General features: G+C 47.2%; 1 protein-coding gene across 1 annotated transcript; it reads left to right on the top strand.

Annotated features, from left to right (window-relative positions):
* Nucleotides 1-445: 445 nt before the first annotated feature.
* Nucleotides 446-26,767, top strand: P4HTM (prolyl 4-hydroxylase, transmembrane). Its single transcript, XM_054035688.1, has 9 exons — nt 446-709; nt 1,336-1,417; nt 14,289-14,479; nt 15,962-16,058; nt 18,308-18,470; nt 21,071-21,256; nt 21,802-21,892; nt 22,479-22,602; nt 23,820-26,767. Exons 1-9 carry the CDS (start codon nt 452-454, stop codon nt 24,035-24,037), a joined length of 1,410 nt encoding a protein of 469 aa, XP_053891663.1. The 5' UTR covers nt 446-451; the 3' UTR covers nt 24,038-26,767.
* Nucleotides 26,768-26,971: the final 204 nt, after the last annotated feature.

The raw sequence follows: 26,971 nt of genomic DNA, 5'->3' as shown, positions 1-26,971 counted from the left end.
GCCCTCAGCAAAGATGGCCGCTCTCGGCCCGAGCCGGGTCTCCCGTGGCTCCGACCCCCCTTTCCGCCAGGTGTGCGGGACGCGCTAGTCTGTGTGCGCGAAAAGACCAGGCGGCCTCGGGGCACTTAGAGACTAAGAAGCGTTCCTGGGCTACGGCCCACTTCATCGGGTGCATCTGAGCTTATGCTCAAATACAGGTGTTGGTCTCTAAGTGCCCCAAGTCCGCCCGGTCTTCTGACGTCAGGCAGTTCGTCCAGCCCCGCCCCTGTGCGCCGCCATGGCCATTGGCCAGTCCCCTCAGCGTGACTCGTCGGTGCTGTGACGCTCGCTCTCCCTCCTCGCATCCCCCCCCCGTGCGTGGTGACGACATCACGCAGCGGTCCCACCCGCCCCTTCCGGGCCGTTGCCGGGGTGACGGTGTGGGCGCTCGGGGGGCTGGCGGGGCCGGGCGATGGCGGCGGAGGCGGCGCGGGCGGAGGGGCCCCCGCTGCCCGGGCCCCCGGGGGGGCGGCCCCGGCAAATCTGCTCCCGCCCCTACTTCGTGGTGCTCATGGTGTTCGCGCACCTCTACGTGCTCAACGTGCTGGGGCTGCTGCTCTTCGTGCACCTCAGCGCGGGGGACGGCCCGGGCGCCGGGCCCCCGCCCCCGCCCCCCAGCGAGCCTGAGCCCGAGCCCGCGCCCGCCCTGCCCCGCCGCGAGGGCATCAAGGCAAGGAGCTGGCGCGGGTTAGCGCGGGCGGGCTGGATCGGCACGGCCTGGCACGGCAGTGCCCGTAGAGACCGGGGCCGGGCTGACCCTGAGCCGCGAGCTTGGCCTGTTGCATCCTAGGCTCAGCGTGGTGCCCCGGACCGTGCTAGGGGCTGGCACAGCTCGGCACGGCCCGGCTCATTGAAGTTTGGTCTGAGGTGACTTAGCAAGAAACTGTAGCGGGGTCAGAGCTCTGCCGGCTTGGTGCCATTCTCTGCTCTTTATTTCTTACCAACTTTGGGGTAAATTGGGCCTTGCTATAAATGGGTGTCACTCCATTGATCTCAGTTGCACCTTAGCTGAATTTTTAACCCCTTTAAGTTGAGTTTAAGCCAAGAACTAACCTGTCCAGAGCCAGTGATGAGGTGCCCAGAATTGAATTCAGACATTCAGATGCAGTAACACACGAACTGTATAGAAAGGGAAGCCTGCCTGCCTGCTATGTCTGTATATATGCAATCCAAACTTGCAGGCAAGCTTTTTTTTGTTTTGTTTTATAGTGATTGTTGAATGTGCAGTGGGGGGGAAAGCACTGAACATTTGTCCCTGGAATGTAGTATGTTAACTCCTGCTGTTTTGTCCCCCAGGTTGGCCATAAGCAAAAGGTGGAGCTGGTCCCTAACAAAGTCCATTTCATGAAAACTCTCAGCTTGAAACCGCTTCTCTTTGGTAAGACACAAGACCTGCTCACACGGTGGCTGAAATCCCATTGGTATTTTAATCCACACTGCAGTCTGGATATATTTGTGGCAATTATGGGCCCCAAGCCAATAAAGAGAGAGCACTAGAGTTATGGTAATTCAGCATCTGGTTGATACAATTAAAAACACAGCTTTGTAAAAAGGAGAAACTTCTGCAGTAAATCACGAAACTGGAGTTTGTGTCCTCATAGATGTTGTTCATTTGGTGTGAAATGTCTGAATTCTTTATGTTAAGTGGTAGCTTCAGAAGGAATAGGGTATATGGGTGAGAACCACTGTCCATGGTAGAAGGTTTTGTGCCTTTCATTGGGTCTCTTTACTGCAGAGTTAAATTGAGTTATCTACACTCCAGTTACTGCTCTGGAGTTAGCCTAGCTCCAGTGAGAGCAGCCACACTGTGAAATAACATTTGAGTTGCTGTGTGCACCCGAAGAAGTATGCATCCGAAGAAGTGGGCTGTAGTCCACGAAAGCTTATGCTCTAATAAATTTGTTAGTCTCTAAGGTGCCACAAGTACTCCTGTTCTTCTTTTTGCGGATACAGACTAACACGGCTGCTACTCTGAAACCTGTGTGCACACTGCCACTGCACTTGCTGTGTGTGGCCCTTCTGTGGGCACAGCCCATAGTTCTTTGCACTTCAGTAAGATGAGATGCTGTATAAATGCTTTCCCAGTAAATTGTGTGAGAACTTTTCTGTCCTTTCTGGTCACGCTGGGGGAATTGTGGGACGGCATTAGAAGCAGGGTGTTCATTTAGCAAGCTGCTGAGTTGGACTAACTTAAGCTTAGCTTATATCTCCTCTCAGGCCAGCCAACGCGAGTTAAAAGCATCAGTGTGTGCAAATTAAAGGCTTGTGTGTATGTGGGCAGGACTCAAGTTAGGCACAACACTTGAGTTGTAACTTGAGTTAACTTTGCGGTGAGGACAAAATCTTTGAAGCATCAGGGGGTTGGTAACTAGTACCTGACTTGTAGATTGAGAGTCTCTGCTCAGATGAGTCAGAGAAAATTGAGATCTGTTACTTAGTTGATGTTCCATAGGAGGCAGAGCTTGACTGTTCCCTTTTACGTGCTTTGTCTTATACAGTATATACATGTGATGGCTTATGTGTCCCCTTTAACATTGTTAGCAGCCCAGTGCAATAAAAACAGGCCTGTGTGAATTCCGCAGATTGGCAGAAATCCAGTGGCCAGTTTGCCTTTGGCAACCTGCTTTGATTGTAGCTCTTCTGATTACTCCCACAGGGCATACAGACGTGACTGATACTGACATTATAAAATGTATAGCTCTTCTCTCCTGTCTTTAGGAAATGGATTATTCAGACATTTTTTTTTCAGATCTTTATTAAGATATACTTATTAAGGCAGAGAGAATCAGTTCAAACTTTTGAGCTGCTTACCAGTTCTTTTGCTTTTATTTTTTAGTATAATTTGAAGAATAAGTGAATGGATCTGATTTCCATAAAATGTTGGAAACTGATTTAAGAAAAAGGGTGACTATCTCAATTTGCCTTCTTACCTCCTAATCTCTGGAGAATCAATGTACAAGCCATGGAACATGCAGCTGGGAGCGTTATATGTATAATATGGCAGAAAGGACTGTGCAGGCATAGGTCACTACTTTGGTTATTGTTAATTTTTTTAGTGTTTCCATTGAGGTAGAGGTTGAGTTTTCTTGGAACAGCCAAATGGTTTGGGTCTTTTAAGGGACTTCTGTTTTAATTTTTAATCAGGAAGGGGAGATTTCATGTTAATTTCTCCTCCAACAGTTAAATTCCTTAAATCGTGTTGTGATACCCTGGTTAAATATGTTCACCCTTTGTGTTTAAGATGTTTTGATCCACTGTTCATTGAGATTATTAATTTTGGACAGTCCACTTAGGAGAGTTTGGAAAACTAGTTAATTTCCCCCAGGTTCCCCCTAACCCCCCAAGAAAACCCCTTCCCTTTTTTAAAATCCCATGGACCTAAGCTCCTGTTGAAAAGATGCTAGTGATTGAGATATTAGGGAGGTATAAGGGATCCTGGAACGTTTGAAAATAAGGCAACTTAGCATTGCTGTTTAAGTATCTAGGAGAGGAAATGAATAATGAAGATAGTAGTAGAAATAGTGCCTTCCACTGTCCTTGGCATGGCATGCTAGTCACACTTTTAGTTCCCAGCCATTCCACAGTACACAAGGATTCCTCTTAGCTAGATCTCGGTTTAGTATATTGAAAAGATGTGAATAACTCTTACTGGCACAGTTGTGTACAAGTTTTTGCTTGTCCAGGTGGAGAGAGACTGTTTTCATCACGAAAGCTTATGCTCAAGTAAATTTTAGTCTCTAAGGTGCCACAAGTACTCCTGTTCTTTTTGCGGATACAGACTAACACGGTTGCTATTCTGAATTCTTTATGGCACTTTCACCGTTGTTGTGTCATATGAATAAGAAGAAAAGGATCCTTGTAGTTCACGCTACCTGATTCAAAGTGAAAGCTCAGAAAAAACCCAGACACACTTCTTATTTAAATCCTTTTAATGCAACGAGGATCTTTAAGAAACACACACGGCTCTGTCATTGGTTTCTAAATACATAGTATTCATAACTTGTAAATTCCAAAATAGTTTTCCCTCTGGCGGTGTGTAAAGACTGAAGTTTGGAACTGGTGTCTTATAAAAGTCACACACCCAAAAACCCTCAATATAATGACAGGGAACACAGTGTGAGGGGTCAGTTTGATTTACTAATTAAGTTTCCCTTGGGCCCTCAGTTCTAACTTATTTACCCTTATTGATGCAATTCACCTAACAGAGCTGATCCTGGCCTTCAAGAATGCTGCTGTAGTTGACAAAAAACAGACTTATGGCATAATAGACTCACAACTTTATTAATCCAGGTTAACACCTCTCTTCCAGATTCTGGGGTAGGCCTTGTTTTCTGATCCTGTTATCTGGAAATGCATCACTCCTGGAACAGTGCTTGATGTCCAGCACTTTAGGTCCTTATTCAGCTTGTTCTGCTTTGTCCTCTGATAAGGAGTTCTTATTTAGGAACTTCAGCTCACAGACAGCTCTTATCACCCCACTGAGCCTCCCAGGAGCCCGGGTTGACTTTAAAAGACCACTAAGGCATTCTCTACCTACAAGTTGTTTCAGTTTAACAAAATTGGTTTAAAAATTGATGTGAAGTTGGAACAGCCCCACTGTGTATCTGTTTTCGCTTACATCAATAAGAGATCAACACCTCGTGTGTGTAGGCAAAGCATAGCGGCTCTAGCTGTAAAGGACTTTCCAAGTTAATTAATTCAAAGGCTTTTATATTTATCAAAACGTTTTGCAGAGTTTGAGGACAAGTATAGAAGTGAGTGACTAGTCCATATTCTGAACGCCTTCGGGAAAGTGTAGTGCAACATTGATTTCAGGCAAAGGATGTCATGTTAAAGACTTCTCATCAGCCTTGTGTTTGGGAGTGTGGCAAAGGACACTACTGGGAAATTGGTTTTGTTTTGTTTTAATACTTAAACATTTACAAATGACACAGAATCACCTGCCTTGAAACCAAGCTGCTTATTTCATGGAGCTAGGAAAGGTTCTTGCCCTGTATGTTTTCCTCCTTATGAGAAGCACTAGTAATGAAATAATCGTGTTAATATCAAAGCAGCACCAGACTGGGCTTTTTTCAGTCTGTATAGCTTTATAGATTCTGTGATAACTTCGAATGCAATCTGCTTTGAGGCAGTTGTCTTTTAAGAGATCACCTGGCAAGGAACTCGATGGTTTGGGCTTGAATTTGTAAGCCAGGGGGGAAGGGGGATAAAAGCAGGGAGTCTTGCTGTGGTTTTAGGTGTTTGACTTGGTGCTGCACAGCGTTTGGAGTAAAGGACTAGAATGAGGTAGAAGTAATATCGCATCCATTAAATGCATTAAAAACTGGCTTAACGGGTAGTTCTCAACATGGAATTGTAAGCAGGGAATCATGGAGTGGATGTTTCTCTAGTGGGGCCCAGTGGGATCAGTTCTTGGCTCTGCAGTATTTAACGTTTATATCAGTATCCTGGAGGAAAACATAAAATCATCACCAATAAAATTTGCAGATGACACAAAAATTGGGGAAGTGGTAACTAATGAAGAGGACAGGTCACTAGTAAAGAGCAATCTGGGTGGCTTGGTAAGGAGGGCACAAGCAAACAGTATGGGTTTTAATACCGCTAAATGTAAAGGTGTACATCGAGAAACATAGAACGCAGGGCATGTTTACAGGATGGGAGACTGAAAAAAGATTTGGGGGTTATGGTGGGTAATCAGCTGAACATGAGTTCCCAGTGCAACGCTGTGGTCAGAAGGGCTAATGCGATCCTTGGATGCATAAACAGGAGTATCTCGAGTAGGAGTAGAGAGGTTATTTTACCTCTGAATTTGGCATGGATGTGACCGCTGCTGGAATGCTGTGTCCAGTTCTGACATCCACAATTCAAGAAGGATGCTGATAAATTGGAGAGGGTTTAGAGCATAACAGTGAAAATGATTAAAGGATTAGACAATCTGCCTTATAGGGAATAAATATGTGATAATGGGCTCTTCAATCTAGCAGAGAGAGCTAACACAGTCTAATGGATGGAAGATGAAGCTAGACAAATTCTAACTAAAAATATGGTGTAAATTTTCAATAGGCAGGGTCATTAAACATTGGAACAGTTTACCAAAGTGTGTGGTGGATCACTGGCAATTTTGAATTAAAGCCTGGATGTTTTTCGAAGAGATCTGCTCTAGGAATTATTTTGGTGACGTTCTGTGGCCTTTGTCATACAGGAAGTCAGACTAGGTGATCACAGTGGTTCCTTTTTTCTGGCCTTAGACTCTATGAATCTAGAAAATCCTCTGTGCCTCAGTGGTCCAGAAGTTAAATTTGCACAAATGTCAGGATGTGGCCAATTTCCCCAACTGAATTTGAACAGGGAAAGTCCTGGGGCCGCAAGCCTCGCCTCAGGCACTGCCAGAGCTAAAGAGAAAATCTGGTTGCCAATTAATGAAACACATGAAGAGCACTTAGAGACAATGGTATCTGAAATGCACCTCTGTCCAAACAAATGTTCCATGCATCTCCCCTCAGCATGCTGGATGATCGTTAAAGTAAATGACTGATGATCAAGAAACAAAAGAAGCCTCACATTATAGGTAAACATGTCAATTATCACTGTACAAAGAAGACCCATTTACCCCCAAAGCTTGTTTTCTTTGCTTCCCTATTTCAGACCTGTATTTACTGTATTTGCTCTAGTTTAGGAATACCTCCATACATGACATTTACTTTCACCAGGAATTCTGGAAAACTAACTCCCTCTCTTTGTTTGCACGTGGCTGTTGTGCTCTGCTTCAAGGCCTGTGGTCCACAGTTATGGCAGTGCCTGTCTGGAAAGCAGGAGGACCATACCTGTCCTTGAAGATGACTGCTGGAAGTGCTGCTTTTGATATAGGGGATCTGCAAAGGATTTTAGAAAAATGCTCCTGTTGCCATTTTTGACTCTTTTGGATAAAGAAAGAAGGCCTGGAGGGATATATTTAAAGTTATTTTCCCCCCTGCTTTGTTTAACCTTTGAAATATCAGAAGCATTGAGTCTGATCTTCCCAGGTTTTGACAGGGGACTTCCCAAATTGTCTCAGACCGTACTTCGCTGAAGGGGTGTGTGTTGAATCTTGAACAGAGACATCCTTTCTCCAAAATGCATGCTAGTCACTGGAGTTAAGTGGGTGCTAACAAAAAGACTTTTAAACAGTCTGACTACAAATCCCTTCGACTCCCAGTTGTTCAGCTTTCTGTCCTGACTCTTGGGAAGTCCTCACATCACCAGTTCTTCAGTCACCAGGGTCTTCCTAGGTAAACGGAATTGTTTTTTAAATTCCCTTATTGAATTAACCCTTTTGGGGCTACCTTTTTCTATCAGAAAGTAAAAAGGGCAGAAATCCAACATTTTCCTTCACAGGTCTCCTTTAAAACTTTAGCCATTACATAGGCAGCCCCATGGGGTAGTTGCAAGTGGTGAATACAGCTGCCGGCCGCATGTCCCACCAAGCAAGGTGACCTGTGTGTGGAAATGTCTTTGTAATATCTCTGGACCTACAGCAAGCTTGCACTTGTGCAAAGTCTGTGTTTCAGGGACAAACCACAGGATTGAAATTACTACCAGGTTTCAGTGTGAAGGGAACAGGCAAGAATAGCTATTAGGTATCTCCTCCAGTCCATTCTAAGCTGAGGACTTCAATTCACTTATTCCTGCTTGCCAAATCTATTAGAAACTAGGTTTCCAGTGCAGTAGGAGATAAAGAAGGACACAGCATGTTTGTGTCTTTCTATTTCTTGGAGCAACCGGTGACTCCCTAAGCTCTTAATTAATTAGCATGTTGTATAGCAATCCCTTAGTGAAATACTCTGTAGTATGGCCCCTAGACCTTGGCTATCGACTACATTGAATCCCACTAAAAAATAGCCATTGTACTGACCCACGTCCCCAAAGCTCTGGTTGTCACGGATCATTTTCTAGATACAGGGAGGGGAACAATTTTCTATCAGTGGAGCAGAGATTGCTGACATCTCCTGCCAGACTATGCTCGGCACCGGTGATGTTTCCATCGCCGCGCAGCCAGCTGCAGGTTCCTGTTCTTCTTGTGCCATGCATAGGCCTTGTTTACGACCACCTTGTCATTCTGCACCTCTCCACTGATGACATAGACTCCTGTGTGTGTACCTCTCATGATGTTGTGAACACAGGTGGCATCTAGGTCCAGCCAGTGCTGCAGTCTTGGGTGGATTTCTGCCCGGAGGAGGGGGCCATGCTTCAAAACCTCCAGCTTGGAATCCAGGTCAAAAGCAGAGATGGTGGAGGTCATGTTCTTCCTGGAGATTCTAATTTTCACAGCTGGAAGAGGCAAATGGGAAACAGTTACCTATTGTTATTACCCACCTGATTTATGTTCATTCCCTTTGGGATTTCTTTACTGCTGGTGGTTAACGACCTCCCTCCCACTTCTGTTGGCAACATACAGAACTTTTCCATTTTGAATGCAATAAGTGTTATAGATGTTTCCCTGACTCAGTGATGTCCCAGCCAAATCAGAGGTTGTACTCAACTTGTAATCCTCCAAATCTGTGATTACAGTCTTTCTAGTGCCAATAACTGTTCTCTTCACTTCCCCTTTCCTTTGAGTAGGGAGAAGGATGAGTGCTCATGAAGGAGATTAATGCCACTGGATAGGCAGAGGCACAGGGCAGGAAGCAGTTGTGAGGGTGGCCTTGTGCATCTGCCTGGTGCACCTTAATCTTGCTCTGCACTCCCTTTGTTGTTCCAGTCTTAGCCTTCCCCTCAGAGCAGGGGCTGCAAGCAGTAATATCCTTGTCAAAGTTGTCCAGGATTCAGCCATGAAGATGGTGTGGCTGAATGCTGTAGAACTTTGTGGAAATTGAAAGTTAAGCAAGCTGATTGGCCCAACCCAACTACCTGCTCCAGTCTCTGGCCTTGGAGCAGAAACAGGAAATTGCTGGGCTAAATGTGTGGGGTATGAGGTGTGTAGGCTGGAGATGACCAAGTGTATCTGTCTTGATAGGAATCTGATTTGAACTCTGGTCTCCAAAGTGAACCACATGATTGGCTCTCTCAGCATATGGGGGAATAGAGCCAAAACCAATACAAAATGCATAATGCAGCATGTTGCCCTTGGTGCAAGCTGTGAATTGTGGGCAAGTTGCCAGAGCCACCCTGAGCAGTTTGGACACTTGATGCTCAGCACATAGGTGAGGAATGAAAACTGTAAAAGCTGGAGCCATAGCTTTTGCAAGTCACTTTCTTATAGCAAGTAGAAGAGGCTTCCGGGGGATGCTGCTGTTTGATTGGCCATCAGAGAGCTGGCATCTGAGGTGGGAAGAAAAGGTATGTGTACTCACTGAAATCATTGGAACAGAAGTTTTCCAGTATCTCCTTGGCGGTGCTGGCTTCCTCGAGCTCACAGTCCCTACAGCTGGCTCGGGGCACTGCTGCAACAGACACAGAGTTATAACATTCTTCTTTAGACACTCTACAAACCCTTGTGTCCGGGAACAGATGTTTGTGGGGTGTCTAAATGAGCATTTACACTTGTGTTGGTTAACTGGTAGTCACACAACAGTAGTTACAATAGGGGCCAGCCTTAGTGGGTGAGATTGGTTCTTCGTGTGTGTGGTAGAACTGTCAGGTAAGCACTTGTTCTGGAAATGCTGGCAACACCAGCAGCCCAGCTAATGGAGCAGAATGTGGGGAAGGTGGGGTCGGGTAGGATTTCCCCTTACAATTTTACTTCAAAGCTGTTTGAATTTTGCTTCACACCCACTGACCAAGAGAGGAGCTTGTGCCATTTTTAGCTGTTTTCTGATATACAAAGAAGGCCTGAATAGTTTTTTTTTATGCATGTTTTTTTAACCTGAATATTGAGAATATTGAGCTGAACATCATTGGCTTTCCTGGAGGATCTTGTGGCTATCTGAGCCTGTGTATTATTAACTTTCATGCCTTGCTTGGAGGGGCAGGCATAGATAAATCTATAACAAAGTCCTCATTTCTCCAAAATGTTAAATAGTGATGGAAATTGAACAGGTTTAACAGAAATAAAACCCCAGACTTCTAAATAGTCTGACTAAAAATTCTTTCCCCTCCTAGCTGCTCTGTTTTCTCTCATTTCCTCAGTTCTCCAGTTACCATAGAGTTACCATAGAGTTCTCCTGGATGCACAAAACCAGCATTTCTATTGTACAAAAGCCTAGCCGAATTTAAAGAGGTCATTTTAAAAAGAAAAGCCCAAACACGGCACAGGCCCCTGTTCTTGCTTTGCAGTTCACCTTGAAATGTTATGTATGGCTAAGTGAGTTAGAAAAATGCCTTACTTCTCCTGCTCAAAGTGGTTTCATCAGTGATTGTTGAAATGCATAAGTTGTGATCTGCAGGGAATTTGTTGCAGTTCAGGATTTCAGGCCATGGGTAGCCATAGCAAGCCATGATTGGAGCACAGCTGTTCCTAACAGCTTCACACAGGCTGCGGCAGGGGTAGATGAACCTAGTGAGAGAAACAGGATTGCGCTGAGTCTCGAGCTTTTCGCTGCAAGCACAAGTGAAGGGTTAACTGTTCCAGAGCAAGCTCAAACCACCGGCCTTCCTAAATTAACAGCGTTGTGTTGTACTTTGGAATGACATTCATATTCCCTACAGTAGCTTTAGTTTGCAGAATACAACAATTACGGTCCCAGAGGTTTTCTCTAGGAAGGAAACATCCAAGTACTTTGTCTCAAAAATTGGTACTGATTTTCCAGAAACCATTAGTAAATGGTCTGTACCGGTGTTTTAAATTGGGATTAACCTCCACAGGCATTGCCTCCACAGGCTTGCATTTGAATGGTGCTGTAGAAATGTTGACATACATTGTGAATATGCACATTTTGAAACCAAACAATAAATGTGTGAGTGTTTGAAGGGTGTTAACACAAATGGGAGAGGATACACTAGGGTGAAACTACGGGCTAAGAGCCATTCCCTTCTCCTCGTGACGGGCGTAGGGTATTGCCACAAGCTCCCATCTTCCGTAGGGGAAAGCGCTTGCTCTAGCTGGGCAGCTGCTGCTTGTATTTCTGTTCTGTTCTAACTAGGTCCCTGGAGCTCCTGAACTGCTGTGCAGTTTGTTGCCAAGAGCAAGGATTTTTCCTTTGTAAGAACCCCTAGGTGCTGGAGCGTGGGGGGTGTTGTGTAAGGAGAGGTACTGGGAGTGATGCAGGAGCAGGATGATTTGGTTCAGGACAAGAGTGGGAGCCAAGGATATTTCTAGGTAAAGTTACTGGAAACCTGGAGTAGGAGAGAGGAGTTACTGTGTGTAGGTCAGTAGCAATTCATTGTGTGCAACTGTGCGAGAAGCTGGACTCCAGATGAGCCCATGTGCCGTGTCTGAGAGACCTGTGGAGAGGGTGAAACGCCTAGAACAGGAGAGCAAAGAATTTAGAAGCAGGAATACAAGGCTTGCTGGTGGTGGGAGACAAGGAGAGGAGAGAATTACTGTGTTGATATTTCAGGGATGGCCAGCTTGCTGTGTGGAAGCAAAGAGAAGATGGGCTTTTTGCATACTATACAGAAGCTGGAGCATTGGGTGAAGACCAGCATGGTCTGCAGGTAGAAAACTACCAGCAGGTTTTCTGAAGTCATTACAGTTAGAGAAGTGTGTGGTTATAAGGCAGCTGATCTTCAAACTAAATTCAAAACCCAGGTCACATTGTATGGCAGGATTTTTATTTCCCCTCAGAAATGCCCGGAGGTAGAGGGGGAAACCCCTAGTGAGTCATCTCATTCATCCCCCTGCCCAGGTCACCCTGTTCCTTACAATACTTTGGTGCTTTATCCAGTCTAGTTCTAAATGACTTCAGTAATTGGGTTCCCCAGCTCGTCTCGGGAGCCTGTTCTCCTATTAGGAAGCTTTATCTGACTGACCATGTTGAAATAACATATCGGAAATGCCTTACCTGTCCAAGCAGATAGGTGCAAAGAGTGAGCAGAGGAAGATTCTGGCATCTGGGTGGCACTCTCTGGCTAGCAAGGGCAGCCAACTAGAAGACTGCTGGATCACTTCTGCCATAGTCTCGTGTTCCAGCAGGTTGGGGATGCGCATCTCTGAATATCCAATGTCGTAGCACAAGGCCATACTTCTTGGAATGAGCATACACCTGGAGGAGCTCCTCAAGAAGTGCCCATAAACTCCTGGGGAGCCCCAGGTTAACAGACATATGAAGACAGCCAACAGCCACTGCATGCTCAGTTTGGGAAATCTGCAATTTGCTGCATCCATTCTTTCTTCAGACCAGTAGCTGTAAAATGTTCAGAGAACAGGTGAGGCTCTGCCTTCTGCAGTGCACTGTGGACTGACTTGCTCCTGACTGGGAAATGGTTTTTATAGCATGAAGCCACCTCTCTGCTAATCCAGTCTCATTAAACGCAACTCTCTTGGAGCGCTGGTTGGAAGACAATACCACAGTTTGTGTTTGCCTTGATTGTTTGGATTTTCGTAGGGGGCTTGGCTGAGATCAGCAGGTGTTGATTGGGGGGAGGGGGGAATGGCTTGGCGCCCCCCTGGCTTGGAGCTCTCTGTTCAACACCATTTCGCTGGCCCATCCTCTTCTCCGGATTAGTCATTATTTTATAAATGCCAGTGTTTTCCTCCCTTTTGTTTTTGTGGAAAAGCAATCAAGTGTTGCCCCAAGTCAATTAGGAGCCATTTGTTTAGCTCGATCCATTGTTAAACAGGCAATGGGGTGGGATGGCCCCCCTGTTCAGAAGTTAACCATTTCAGGGAGCTTTCTGCCCAGTTTGGACAGAGCAATTCATTTGCATCCATAGGGGAGGCTGTTTACACACAGGATTACCAGCATTTGATTGACAAACTCTTCATCTAGCAGTCTGTGCCATAGAAAGCTCATTCTAGTGAATATAAATTATATTTTGGTATGAAATCCAGCTGCTGTAATTTAGGAGAAGTTGTTCTCCTAAGCTTGTAATTAAATGCCAAAACCTTTGTCATGTTATTTCAGTCCAGTTTAGGGAACTTAAAGTATTGGGGGTATTTCTTGTCAGTTTGCTCAGTTGATTCTTAACTTGTGTTATGCCACTAACTAGAAAGTGGCAAGTGGATGTTGCAGCTCTGCAGTATTTCTATGAAGAGGATTGTGTGCTGCCTGTGACAGGAATTGTTCCCTACCAGGGGGGTTGTGGACACACACGTTTTTTGAGGGCTTTCTGGGAAGCAAGCGGCAGTGTTGCTTTCTGCAGACTTAGCACCTAGCTGTACTGAATGAGAAGCCGCCTACTCACTGGGGATTTTAGCAGATGTAATTATCTTAATTTGTTTTCTTTTCAATGTGTTTCTTGGTTGAACTGTGGTCTGTTCTTAGCCCAGAGACTTGCCAAAATTCTAGGGGAGGTAGTTCAGAAAGCAGAAGTGTGGTATTTGAGCTTTCAAAACTGGACCAGATGTGCTTTCCGCCTTCCTAAAATATCTTCAGTGCTAATGAGGTTTGAGTGTAGCTGGTGTGTCCTATGGGATCTCTCCAGTATCTCACTGACAAGATTGTTAACCCCAAACTCCATTTGACTGGAATTCTCCTGGCCACATAATCACAGATGGAACTTTTCTCCTTTGAAAATTGTATATAATCTTGGTATTGTCTCTATAAACTGCTAGCTTTGTGTTGCTAACGATGGGGGGGGGGGGGGGGGGAAGAGAGAGAGACTTTGATGGGATATAGTGTCTTGATTCTGTAAAGTCTATAATACACCTGCCCCTTATTTTTGTGACTGTCGCTGGAATCTCTCTTCTTCCCCTGTGGTATAAATCTGTGTTCGGAGATCAATCATCTTAATTTGGAATTGAGGAGGTGGGAGTTAGGTTGGAGGCTGCCTTTCCCTTTCACATCAGTGGATTCTCTAAGCCAGGCTCCACTGAAGAGCTCCTGGTTCTCTGCCAAATTCCCCTCCAAATGAGGGCAAAGAAAGTGTAACAGTACTGCAAACATGCCCAACACAAAGGCTCTGGGTTCTCTTCCTCTAGAGTAATTTCCTGCAACTAGGTATTTAGTAGAGTCCCTAGCACCTCAATGGTTAGTGCTCAGTGCTGCCCCATTGGGACCGAGTTCCATGGGGATGAGTGTGGTGCATTGAAGGAAAGAATATTTTCTCCTCCCCCAAATCTGTTGGGAAGCTTCTAATTTTCTCCCCCTTTCTTTGTTGTCTGCCATTGGTTAGGGATTTCACTGCACCAGGTTCCTTGGTCTTTCATTCACACACACTCTTTGCTTCTGCAGAAATTCCAGATTTCCTGACGGAAGAAGAGTGTAAGCTGATTATCCACCTGGCTCAATTGAAAGGGCTGCAGAAAAGCCAGATCCTGCCTACTGAAGACTATGAGGAGGCCATGGAAATGATAGAAATCAGCCAAATGGACATCTTCAACCTGCTGGACCACAACCAGGATGGGCAGCTGCAGCTCAAAGAGGTAGAGAAGTGGAGAGAAACCTAGAGAGGTTTGATATCGGAACTCAAGAAGAGAGGCTGTTGTGAAGTTCCTCATCCTTGTATGGCTAACTGTACCAAGGCATGGCTGAGCCCAGCCCAGCACATTTCATTACTTAATTGGAGGAGGTCAGGTCTCTACAGGACTGCAGCATGGAAGGGAGACTTCTTCTCAATCTGAGAAACGTTCAGTAGCAGTGATCCTGCTGTGGGGTTGCTAGGAAATGTCTGCTCTGATCAGCTGGGCAAAGGCTCCTATGCAGAGATAAGAGAGAGTGTGCAGTTTTGTGGTGTTTCGTATCTTCAGGGCTGTAGTTGGCACTGGGAGGGCTTTGCTTGGTGAAGCCTGCATAGCTAGCCATGCCTTCCCATGGTGGGCAGGGCACTGCAGAGTCACTGGTTAGAATGATAGATCGGTGTGTAAGCTACTGAGTCCGCTAGGGTAAGCAAGTGCAGAGAAGGCCTCAGAATGAATGCGGCCATTGTGTTACAGCACAGGATTGGGAGTCACGACTTGGATCCCAGTAGTGCTTCTGACTCACTGTGTGACCCTGAGCAACTCATTTTCCCTAGATGTGCGTCACATTTCCCCAGGTGTAGAATGGCGCCAATGACACTTACCTGAGGGCACGTCACAAAGGAGGGTATGCAGCTGAAAAACGCTATGTAGTTGCTGAGTATTGCTCTTGATCATAGTGTGACTGCAGGACAGGCCTTCTTCCTCCAAAGCCTGGAGTCTGTCTGCAGCTCTCTGAGGTGTTTCCTTCCTGGATCCTCTTCAGAGAGCAAGCATTTCTTTCTAAACTGTTCCCTTCGAAAGTCTTTACATGGCACAAGTGAGAACATTAACTCTGTATCTGTTCTGTTGACTCTCCCTCCAAGGGAAAGGAAGACACCTGCTGCCTTTGCTTGGCTATTGGCTGGCTTACTCCCAGTTGTGCTTTTATGATGGCATAAACTGAAATGTTAGAGCAGGCGCTGGTCACACTGCTATAGCTAAGGTTGCAAAATAGCTTCCATTTGAATCCCTTTCTCCTCTAGCTGATGTCTTTCAGAGAAGCTCTCTCAGGATTCAGAGCTACCAGCCCGTAGGGCAGGGGTAGGTAACCTATGGCACGTGTGCCGTGAGCTGATTGTCAGTGGCACTCACACTGCCCGGGTCCTGGCCACCGGTCCGAGGGGCTCTGCATTTTAATTTAATTTTAAATGAAGCTTCCTAAACATTTTTAAAACCTTATTTACTTTACATACAACAATAGTTTGGTTATATATTATAGACTTATAGAAAGACCTTCTAAAAACGTTAAAATGTATTACTGGCACGCGAAACCTTAAATTAGAGTGAATAAATGAAGACTCGGCACAGCACTTCTGAAAGGTTGCCGACCCCTCACGTAGGGTTTAATTAGCATTACAGAGAAACGAATCATTGCCCAGGATGTGACTATCTTACTCGTAATTTCAGGTGCTGACCCACACCCGCCTAGGGAATGGCAGGTGGATGACCCCTCAGAGCATCCGGGAGATGTACACGGCGGTCAAGGCAGATCCTGATGGCAATGGTGAGAGGAGCTTTGAAATACAGCCTCTGAGAATCCCTTTTATCTCTAAAAAAACAAGAAGAAGTCTGGTGGCACCTTAAAGACTAACAGATTTATTTGGGCATAAGCTTTCGTCACATCTGAAGAAGTGAGGTTGTTTTTGTAGATACAGACTAACACAGCTACCCCCCGATACCTTTTATCTCTAGCACACTGGAGACCAGATCCACTGCATAATGGAGAATCCTTTGGGTGCACTCTGCTTTGTTCCTCCTTAGTTAGTTCTTGGGGACCTGCAGCCCCTTTAATCACCAGAGCTGTAAGATGCGGCCGCCACACCCCCACCTTCTTGGGGCGAGTTGTGTCTCCTTCCTGCCGCTCACAGATTTGGAGCGCTGCCCTGCTAGCTCCCCTTCCTGATGAAAGGGTGTCGGGGTCAGTGGACATGAAGGCAGTTTCCTCAGTCAACTCTTGGTGCTTCTCCCCCTCTCTCTTGCCATCAGCGTTTTAATATATTCCAAGAGCCCAGTTCCGCCCGTCCTTCCTCTGGCCTTCCAAGAGCTCCCGCTGTCCCAGGCATGCAGTTTAACCTCTCCTGCTCTAATTAGAGCGCGTCAATTGAGTGACTCTCCATTTCCTAATCAAATTAAGTAAACATGCAGTCTGTGCCCACTCACTTCCAGTCGCCTGGCGCTCTGAGCAGCCCTGAGGAACTGCTTTGGAGCAGGGGAGCAGCATTTGGTGAATGGGAAATTTGGCTAAATATCCGGTCAGCACGCTTGCCTCAGTGCTCTCTTGGCTCCTGATGTCCTTGGCTGGGGAAAGGGCGGATGATCTAACTGTCTGTGGTGTTTCCACCATGCTGAACTTTAATAAATGAGAAGCTTCAGTTCTACTCCCGGGGCCGTGCTCTGTGCCATTGGCAGGGCCTCACTTCCGGAGTCCTGCTCCCCTCCATTGTTACCAGCACAACGGGCAGGCCAGGTCACAACGTGGATGTGGCACTGTGTCCTTAGAGGCAGGCAGAAGTGGGGGACAGGGAAGTGGGGACAGAAGGATGTGTGCAGACAGCTGGAAATGGTGACAGCGAATAGTTCAGCTGAGAGTGCCAGCATCTGGGGAAACTGTCCTAACTTTCCCTCTGACAAGCCCCCTTCTTCCCTCTTGGGAAAGGGGACAGTGGAGCTCTATTCCCAGCTGTTGCTATGAACCATAATTTCTTGTCAGCACAGTGAGTTCTCTGAAGTTCAGGGGCAGCTGGTTTGGGTGTTTGGTTTTCCTTTTGGAGGCAAACATTTCTAATCCACAGTTAGATGTGCAGAGCTGTCTGGTTGCTGTGCTGGCCTATGAGGTTGCCACACTGCCAGAGTACGACACCTGGGGCTAGACACCAAATCTGATTCTTCATAAAATAGAAAATGTCAGGGTCTTCCGTAAACTGGGAAAGGCAAAAAGATACTCCCGCCCTCTGCTACTCATGCATCACCATTACAGTGGAGAGTCCAGGCATACATGTCAGGACACCCATGGAAGGAAATGTCTGTGTTTTAATGGAAGCCACCTTTTACATCTCATTTCTTGATTATTGTCACTCACAGTAACCAGAACATACTCTGTTGCATTTGCCTTTCACATTTCTCTTTGAATTACATAAATGCAGAAAAGCTTCACAATCAGCTTATAAATTGTTTGGCATTCACTGTTTAAAATTGGCAGATAAAATATTTGTTTGAAATGTGGGCAGAGTCCTTCTGCAGAGTTTTCAAATCAGAGTCCGTTTATTCATCCAAGTAACAAATCCATTTAAAGGGGCAATGCAGCGTTTTAGCTAAGGCATTTCAAAGGGCAAATCTGGAGATGGTGTTTATTTCTTTATAGTAGATTACTTTGTGTTCTTTAAGAGCTCTTCACAGTGAAAATGCAGGTAACCAAAATGTAGCCGCAGAGTTCTACATCTCCTGGCTGTTGTATTCCTAGAGTTCCCAGCAAGGCCTCTGCCCAGATAAAGACAGAATATTGCATGCTGGGACCTGTTGTCTTCACTGGTGCATCTCCATATTAGAGACAAAAGCAAATGCAATCTTCTCTATTTAACACCTGTCAGATGTGGCTCTCTGGCTACCAATGAGTTGCCAGTGCAGCCCTTAGACAGAGTTGCAGGCCCTTGGAATGGCGGTGCCTAACTATCCCTGAAGGCTGGACACTACCAGGGAAACGAGCGCCTGGGCCAGAAAGCTGAAGAGACAGCCTGCTTTCCTTCTCTTTCACAGGTGTGTTGAGTTTGGAGGAGTTTAAACAGCTAAACATTCGTGACTTCCACAAGTACATGGGGAGCCAGAAAGTGAAGATGAGCGATCTGGTGCGGAACAGCCAACACACGTGGCTGTACCAGGGTGAGGGGGCACATCAGGTCATGAGGTCCATACGACAAAGGTAAAGGCATTGGCAGGGTCAGGATGCTGTGTAGACACGGCCATCATGTCGGAGGAAAGGTGGGCTGGACACACGTAGGGGGCGATATACACATAATGCTAAGCAGCTGTGCCTGGGGTCCCAGGACAACAGGAAGTGGTGGTGGTCTGTTCAGTCCTCATGGAGTGAGAGCGTTTGGAAGACAGGGATCACTGAATGCTGACACCGAAGAGGGAGAGTCCCATTAAGGCTTGAAATTCATCTACAAATGCATTGTTCTGTGGACAGAAATGAAGCCTTCAGCAACTCTTTGCTTCTGGGAGCTGCCTCATAGAATCACAAAGACTCAGTGTTACATGGGATAACTAATGGAAACATTCACCGGTGAAATTGTTACCCATTCCCAGTGTTAGCTAATTTGCCAGTAATTATGTGCATTTACTTTAACTACTCGTACATCTCACCTGGATCTCTCCCCAGTAGAACTGACTGCTAACAAATGTCGCTTTATTCCAATTTAGCTAAGCCAGTTTAATCCTCTGAGCATACATCCAGTGATAAGCCTCGCTGTGATGGTGTGGCCCCATTTGTCCATCCATTGAGGTTGGATTCGGCCCTGCACAGACTTCAAACCCAGCCCTCCTGGGACACTCATTCACTACAGATGCAGCTGAAAGTCACTTCCATCTCCTGGCAGATCATTTGGCCTCAGTGGGCTTGAGAGAATTAGTTGAGCCATCAGGAAGGGGAGCTAGTCCTGGCCTAATAAGTGGGTGGCTAAAGTGGTTCGAGACCTAAAAGTGGCTCTTGTCCACCGTCCTCTTCAGTGTGTCCCAGAAAGAGAACTGGTCCCAGTGTGTTATATGCCACCTTGACCAGAGTGGGTCAGCAGCTGCTGTTAACTGGAACCCATGGGCTCCTGATGCAATGCCAACATGACCCTTATTTGGGCAGTATTGGGGTGTCCCTGCTGAAGCAGAAGCTTACTGTTCCAAAGGCTGCTATTAAAATCCTTTGTAGGATTTGGAGATTCTCAGAAGCCAGAGCCCACATAATCCTGGTACAGATTTCATGATCCAGGCCTAGCACCTACCCCAAAGAGGTAACTAGTCTGGGTTCTTACAGTGTATCTGAGAGGTTCCTGCTCACTTTGGGGATGATCAGAGATGTAGGAAATCCTAGAGCACAAAGGTCTGGTCTCATTGCTTGCTTCCCATGCACCTCAGTCCTGTTGGGGACAATGCAGAACAGGAAGCAGAGGGATGGATGAGAAATGTGATAAGGCTATTGATAGCTAAGTCTTTCTGCCCTTCCATGCAGTCCTGTCATGGTCCCTCTGCTTTGCTATGGATCTCTGAGCTCTGGAGGGCCATTTGCAGGACCCTTGGGAAGGGGAGGACATGGCACCTGAAGGTCCCTGGAGACCTGTGCACAGAAAGGAATCTTTCCCAGCAAGTGGCAGCCCTGCTGAGCGAGAGGAGCTTAGCCAGGAAGTTTCTGATTAACACTGACTAGGCTTTCTGCTCCATTGTTCTGGCTGTCCAGTTCTGCAATGGGTCCCCTCATTCTGTATGCACTAGGTGTGGTGTTGTGCACAGTCTTTCCAAAGAAACTCAGGTATAAAAGTACACCTGGTACCTGCTGGTCCTCTGGACTCCAAGGTCCTCCGAGCAGGGAGGTGTTGGTCACTGGTCCGTTTCAGCCGCTGTATAGTGCTGATGCTGACTGTGCAGTGAGTAAACCTCGCTGAGTGTTTAGCAGAAACATGTTTTGCAGTTGTCTTGTAAGCAGGGTTGGGTATTTGGTGACCTTTCTTCTTGGCACGAGGCCTTTTGCTACTGAAACGAGGTGACCTACCAATTGACTTAAATGACAAATGTCACCTTCTGCCCCTGGCTGATTGCCACACTGTGTGTTCTCATGCAGTTTGATTCATTCAGGCAAAGCCCCCTCTAGGGTGCTTTTGAACGTGCATTGGCATGTCCCCTTTACATCAGGCTCCTGGCTTCTGCTCAGGGTTGAGGGGGCTTGGGTTTACACCCAGTATTCTCTCTAACTGCGTCTCAGCTGAGAATGAGATGCCATGGGGAAACCAGGTGCTGGGGCTGAGTGAGGCTGTGAGGCAGGCGGGATCCTACAGGAGTGATTCAAAAGGGAGGAACCAGCTTCCCTGCACTTAGATCCCTCCTGGAGACTCTTCTACCCTGACACCTGCGTGAAGTCCCCAACTCATAAGACCAGGGAGAGAGGCTGTGGGATAATTTATACACTTGAGAACCATCAATGTGTCTTATCAAGGCCTTGACTAGTTATCACTGGGCCTACTTGCTGCAGCTCTTCTCCTCTGTCCTCCTCTTTGCTTCTTTGAGGCAGGAAGCGTCTCCCTGTCTGTAGAGCACGGTGCACATTCCTGGTGGCCATAGTGGGATTCATAAAATCATAGAAGATCAGGGTTGGAAGGGACCTCAGGAGGTATCTAGTCCAACCCCCTGCTCAAAGCAGGACCAACCCCCAACTAAATCATCCCAAGCCAGGGCTTCGTCAAGCCAGGCCTTAAAAACCTCTACAGATGAAGGTTGGCTTGTTCTGCTTCTCCCCAACCTGCTTTCCGGCTTCCCCAGGGTGATGCGCTTGACCCGTCTACCTCCTGAGATTGTGGAGCACAGCGAGCCGCTGCAGGTTGTGCGGTATGACCAGGGAGGGCACTACCACGCCCACATGGACAGCGGGCCGGTGTTCCCAGAGACGGCCTGCAGCCACACCAAACTGATCACCAACGAGAGCGCTCCCTTTGAGACCTCCTGTCGGTGAGTCGTGCACTCAGCTGTTAGCTTCACACCAAGCCGGCTTGGTGACAGGGCTCAGTCTGGGAGCAGATTTAAAAGGAGACCTATCTAAAGTGATCTCAGTGTGAAACGTGGGGCTAAAGGCAGCTCACTTCACTGCACATAGATTGTGGGTTTGCTTGCTACCTTGCTCAACTGAAATGGGAGTGAGAGGGTTAACCCCTTTGGTCCCTCTGGCCAATACAAGGAGAGTCACTGACTAGCTCCAGGAAGCTGTTGGCCCATCCCCACTGGATGCTAGAACAGTGCTCCATAGTGGGGATAATCCTGCATTTTAGCCACACCCTTGAGAGCAGATGAGATGGTCCCTGTTAGCCTTCTCCTTGGAGAACACTCTATTCAGGCTCTGGGCCAGGCGATACATGCTTGAGCCCCTATGCACGTGCCAGCAAAGCTAGCCCATTGGTTGTGGGGACAGAGTTTAGGGAAGGGCTTGTGCGACAGCCTGTGGGTATCTTCACTATTCCAGTTGCACCCTGTAAGCAGCTGTGCTCTCTGTCTTACAGCTACGTGACCGTGCTGTTCTACCTGAACAATGTGACGGGGGGAGGAGAGACCATCTTTCCTATAGCTGATAACAGAACCTATGAAGAGATGGTAAAAGAGCCTCTCCCCCACCTGCCCCCATCTGTGTTCTTGCTGGCCCCTGAGTTTGTTGGATGTGGTTGGGGAAAGGCGAATTTGGGGCTTGGGTTTACACATGCTAGTCTCTTTAATTAGGGGAAAGGAGAATGTTTTAAACCAAGTGATAATGAATGTGACAAAGCCCAAAGGGAAGAGACTAGTACAGGGGGACACAGGAGCACCTCCTGAGGAGAGAGACAGTGCCCTAGCACAGGTTCTGCTTTGCTGCTTGCCTCTTGGCAGATTTCCTTGCAGGAGGATGAAAGCTCTTCTCATTGCATGCACTTTGCTGTGCATGAAGGGAACAGAGACTATTCAGATGGCCAGAAGGATAGCAGAGCACCTGGGGCAGGGTGGGGAGGGCAGGCAGCTCACTGACTTCTGTACTCCCTACATTGGCTGCTGCAGATATGAGGGGAGCCTCCTGTTCTGCCTAATGCAAACGTAGAGCTGATTTCATGGAAGGGGCTGATAAAGGGGGATACAATGGAGCGGGGCAGAGGCTCCTCATCCCAGTCCTGTTTACAGGGTAATGTTTATTCTCATGTCTTTTTCTCAGTCTCTGATTCAGAATGATGTTGATCTACGAGACACACGGAAAAATTGTGATAAGGGCAACCTGCGAGTGAAGCCACAGCAGGGCACTGCTGTCTTCTGGTACAACTACCTGTCAGATGGGGAAGGTACTGTCCCACCTCAGCACTACGCCTGTTGGGAGGGGAAGAGAGAGGATTTGGGAGGACAGCAGCCTGTTTCTTTGGGCCTCGCTGTTTGTGTGTTGTGGGTCGGGGCATTTCTTCACATGAATTCTGAAAGGATGGCCAAGGAGCAGCAGCCAGGAACTGATGAGCACTGCTGAATTCTCCTTGGTAGTAGCTGGGCAAATCTTCCTGTGTTTACAGCCAGAAGACCAATGGTTCCTAACGGCAACTCACTGGCTGCCTGGTGCTCCAGCATTGTGCCCCAGATTCTCCACAGGGGGAGCAGGGCCCAACCACTGTTGGTGGCCCCAGCAACCAATGCCAAGGTGGTGCATCCAGGAATGTCAGGGAGGGGCTGCTACTTTGTCTCCCTTCCCCCCAGTCACAGCCCAGGAGGCTGTGGCCACAAGAAAAACCCCTGGTGGCTGCATTTGAGACGTGCTGCATTCGATTTTGAGATCGTGGTGGAGAAAGGAAAGGGGATTACTTGTGCCTTGTGAGCAGCCTGTGGTTTCACTACAGGAAATCCCAGCAGAGGGTAGTGAGGCACCACTGCAGTGGGGAGACTGAAGGACAGGTCTGGGCTCCAGCCACTGCACAAGACTAGAAAGCGCCTCGTGTGCTGTCATTGAGATCCCAACAGCAAACACACAGAATACAGAGACTAGCTGCTGATGTGAGTTTGATGCAGAGTAGGTCAGAGAGAATCAGTGGTGCTGTTGGAAAGTGCTGGGGGTCAGCTAGAGCTGCTGTAAAGTCCAATGTTTCTTTTACACGATACGATGAATTATTTTAAAAGACAGATTTTACCTTCCAGCACCCATGGGATTTTGCCTTTCAAAGCCTTCTACTGACAGCATCTGTCATTTCTGTCCTGCTTTGAAAACTGTTCTTCACATCCACCAGCGTTAAGTCCCTAGGTGGTGATTAGTTAGCTAGCTATGGCAAAGCTAATCCCTGGCGTTCTCCCTTAAACCAAGTCACTGTCCTAAAATCCTAGTAGCTGACGTGGTCTGACATCTCCTTTTGGGCTGGATTGTTGTACTTGTCAACAGGAGAATATGTGCAGGCCAGAAGTTAGTCCTCAGCCACATGTCTGTCTGTGCTCCACTGCCCTAGGGAGACACTGCGGGGTTGTGAGGTACAGTAGAGTGCAGTGCTTCCCAATGTGACAGTTGTGGTTTGTTTTCCTTCTGCAGGCTGGGTTGGCGACCTGGATGAATATTCCCTGCATGGAGGCTGCCTCGTCACTCGAGGAACCAAATGGATTGCCAACAACTGGATCAATGTTGATCCCAATAAGAGGCGTCAGATCCAGTTCCAGCAGGAGATGGCTCGCTATGCCAAAGAGGGGGATGAGGCTCAGAACGAGTGGACTGTAGATAAATCCTACAGCAACGTGCATGTGGAATTGTAGTGTCCCAGCGCAGCTGGGCTTGGAGGTGCCTCTTCAGTAACACTGTGGGACCCTTTTTGCACTTGCCAGTTTAGTTTATATTGATTTAAGTCCTTTGGTATTCTACCCTTCCCCCTCCCCACACACATCCCCGCAGTGGTCTCAGGCTCGGCGGTAGCCTGCATCTCTGTTGGTGAGACTGGGGAAAGCACTACAGTAACGAGCCTGTTGGGAAGCAGGCCTCATGCTAATGAGACAGAGGTTGAGGAAGATTTTGACGACAAGGTGTATTTTTATTTCAGGTTTGATTTTTCGTGTGAGAGGTCAAAGTATCAGTGAGCCCTGCCCAGCTGAGGCTTCTTGCCTCTCCAGGCAGGGCCTTCTCCAGGGGAAGGCGCAGTCAGAGGCACTGCAGAGTTTCAACCCCTCTTCATCCTGGGTCTCAATTTTATTTATTTATTTATTTATCATTGAAATGGATTCAGTCTCTCTTTAGCTGCCTCCCAGGGGTTTCCTTGGCACCTGCCAGTTTCTGTCCCTAGAGTATCCTGCTGCTATTACCTCCAGAGCACCAGAGCATCATCTCATCTCTCTTGACCAGTAATTGGCAGCACTGTCAGCCAAGCCAGAGCCCTCTGGTATGGAGGCTGTATAATCCAGGAGGGAATGTGGGAAGTGGGGTCACTGAGCTTCTGCATTAAGTCACTTCCCTAAATTCCAGCCCCATGATGTGAGACTGATCAGGGGGCAGAGGGGTGTCAGTCCTCCGGTATTAGTAGGAAGGGAAGTATTTCAGGTGCGGCTGTGTGCCTATGGAGATCTTAGATTCACCATTAGAATTATACTCTTTCTCAGGGGTTGATGTGGTTCTGAAATGCTTTTATGTTGTGTTGACTATCAGGGAGAAGGGAAGCTTTTATGTGCAATAGCAGCAGAGCTGATTAAGGGCGGGGGGGAGAGTTTCACTCTAACCCTGTGATTTATGTGGCTGCCTTGTTAGGTGTTTGACTGTTTCCTGAAGGTTCCTTCTGCCAAGTGATTCTTTCCACCCCAGTCACAGAGCTACGTATTTATGCCAATGTCTCTGTAGCAAATTGGAAGCGCGTGAGGGGAGTGACTCCAGTGCCTCTCTCCGGACAACTGAACAGAAGAGGTCTCTGTGTATCATCATCCGATCCTCACGTGCTGAGGAGTTGGTCACTCCCGGCTCGCCTCAGCTTGAAGCATTTTCTTCCCTAACTGCTTTAGATTTCAGTCAGTGGTCTCTTTTTTGTGGGAAGGAAACAATTTGAAATGTAGTGAGGAGTGGAACAGATCCCTGCCTTGCCACAGCATAGGGCATGGGCTGAATGCATGACTGCAAGCTCTGGAGATGGGATTTCTTCACGGCTAGTACATCTGGAAAGTCAACAAGCGAAGGTCCATGCAGCCCTTAGGGCTGAGTGAGCCTGTTGGATGTACAGCCATCTGCTGAGGAAGTGGCTGAGGTGGGAGCTGGGTTGGTTGGGTTGGCTTTATTTATTTATTTATGTATAAGGCTGCTGAACTGAGGAGAGGGCTCAGTGTGCTACTTTAGTGCCTCGTGTTTAGCCCTAGGGCCAGGTGGATGCACTGATGATCACAGCTCTGTCTTAGTGTAAGAGTACTAGGTTACATGCCACGCTAGTGAGAGAGAACTTCTGACCACAGTCCTGCTGCAAGTTACCCTGCCAAGCAGGAGGATTAGCCATGACAGAAGGTGGGAGCAGGGAAGTGTTGCTATGAAATCTAATTCCCTTTCATTGCTCTCTCTGGGTTTTGGGAGCAGTTTGAAATGTTCAACAGAACATGTGCCCCAAAGAATGGGAGCTGTCCTGTTGCCCCAGCACTAGGGAACCGGGTATGTTGCTAGTAGTTGTTCCTGTGTTACTATACTGCTACTCAAGCAGAAATAGGAGATGTACTAAGCTAGTAATGCATGTTGCCACCATGCAACCCTCCCAGACAAGGAGACCAAGAGGACCCTATCAACATTCTGTGTCTCATAGGAATGTGCATCCAGAAACAAACCTGCATTAGGGGATCTCCTGCCACGGGCACTGCAAAGGGTTAACAGTGTATTTATAGCATTTCGCTCTCTTCCAGGTGCACACTGGAACCCTGCTGCCACTTAGTGAGTAGGTAGCAGGAGTGTATTGTAAAGGGTCTTCTGGAAGAGAGTAACCCCAGTTGTTTGGTAGCAGGAATATAAACAGGACTCCAATGACCTGTCCTGTTCAATGCAGCTTGAATCTGACCAGTTGGAACCCTTTCTAGCTGTATGTACTTGACTGGGATTCTTGGGTTTGGTGTGTGCTTTGGGGGTGCTGCTGCCCCTTCCTGTGTTCTTTCCACTTTACCAGCAGAGACTAATCTAAGAATGGAGGATTTTGTACATTATTTTTTTAAGATGTAGCTCGGATGCTTTCTTCATAGGGTGATGTGATGTCATTTTATTTATTCGCCAGAAGGCATGACTTTTTATTGGCTCTGCCACGTCCAAGCCTGCAATCAATCTTTTTGCTACTCTTAGCTCCTTTTGAGTGACTTGGCACGGTCAGTTGCATGTGCAAATGACTGACCAGAGTCTGCCCTTGGTTTTCTGTGTTTTCCATATCCTCATGTGCACTCAATACGTTTTTCATCCCTTATTTAATATTTATTTAATTTATTGTATCCATGTGCAAAGAAGCCAGGCTGTCTGTCCTGAAAATAAAGTTTTGAAAACTCTGACTCGGGTGTGAGTAATGTTCGTGTGTCCAGGTGCTGACTGTGCTTCTTCTGCAAACTCTCACCCTTAGCAGCAGCGTGAGGATTCGGGACCCTCTGGCACCTGTTCGTGTCATCCCAGCACGAGGGGGTGGCATGTTGTGATGCTGCATTGTAATGTTACAACCCTGCCTGGGGAAACGCTGCGGGGGGCACGACCTTATGACA

The sequence above is a fragment of the Malaclemys terrapin genome, chromosome 7, assembly GCF_027887155.1.
Source record: "Malaclemys terrapin pileata isolate rMalTer1 chromosome 7, rMalTer1.hap1, whole genome shotgun sequence".
In the NCBI taxonomy this organism is placed as follows: Eukaryota; Metazoa; Chordata; order Testudines; family Emydidae; genus Malaclemys; species Malaclemys terrapin.
The sequence above is the reverse complement of the archived record's forward strand: the minus strand, read 5'-3'. Positions and strand labels throughout refer to the sequence as shown.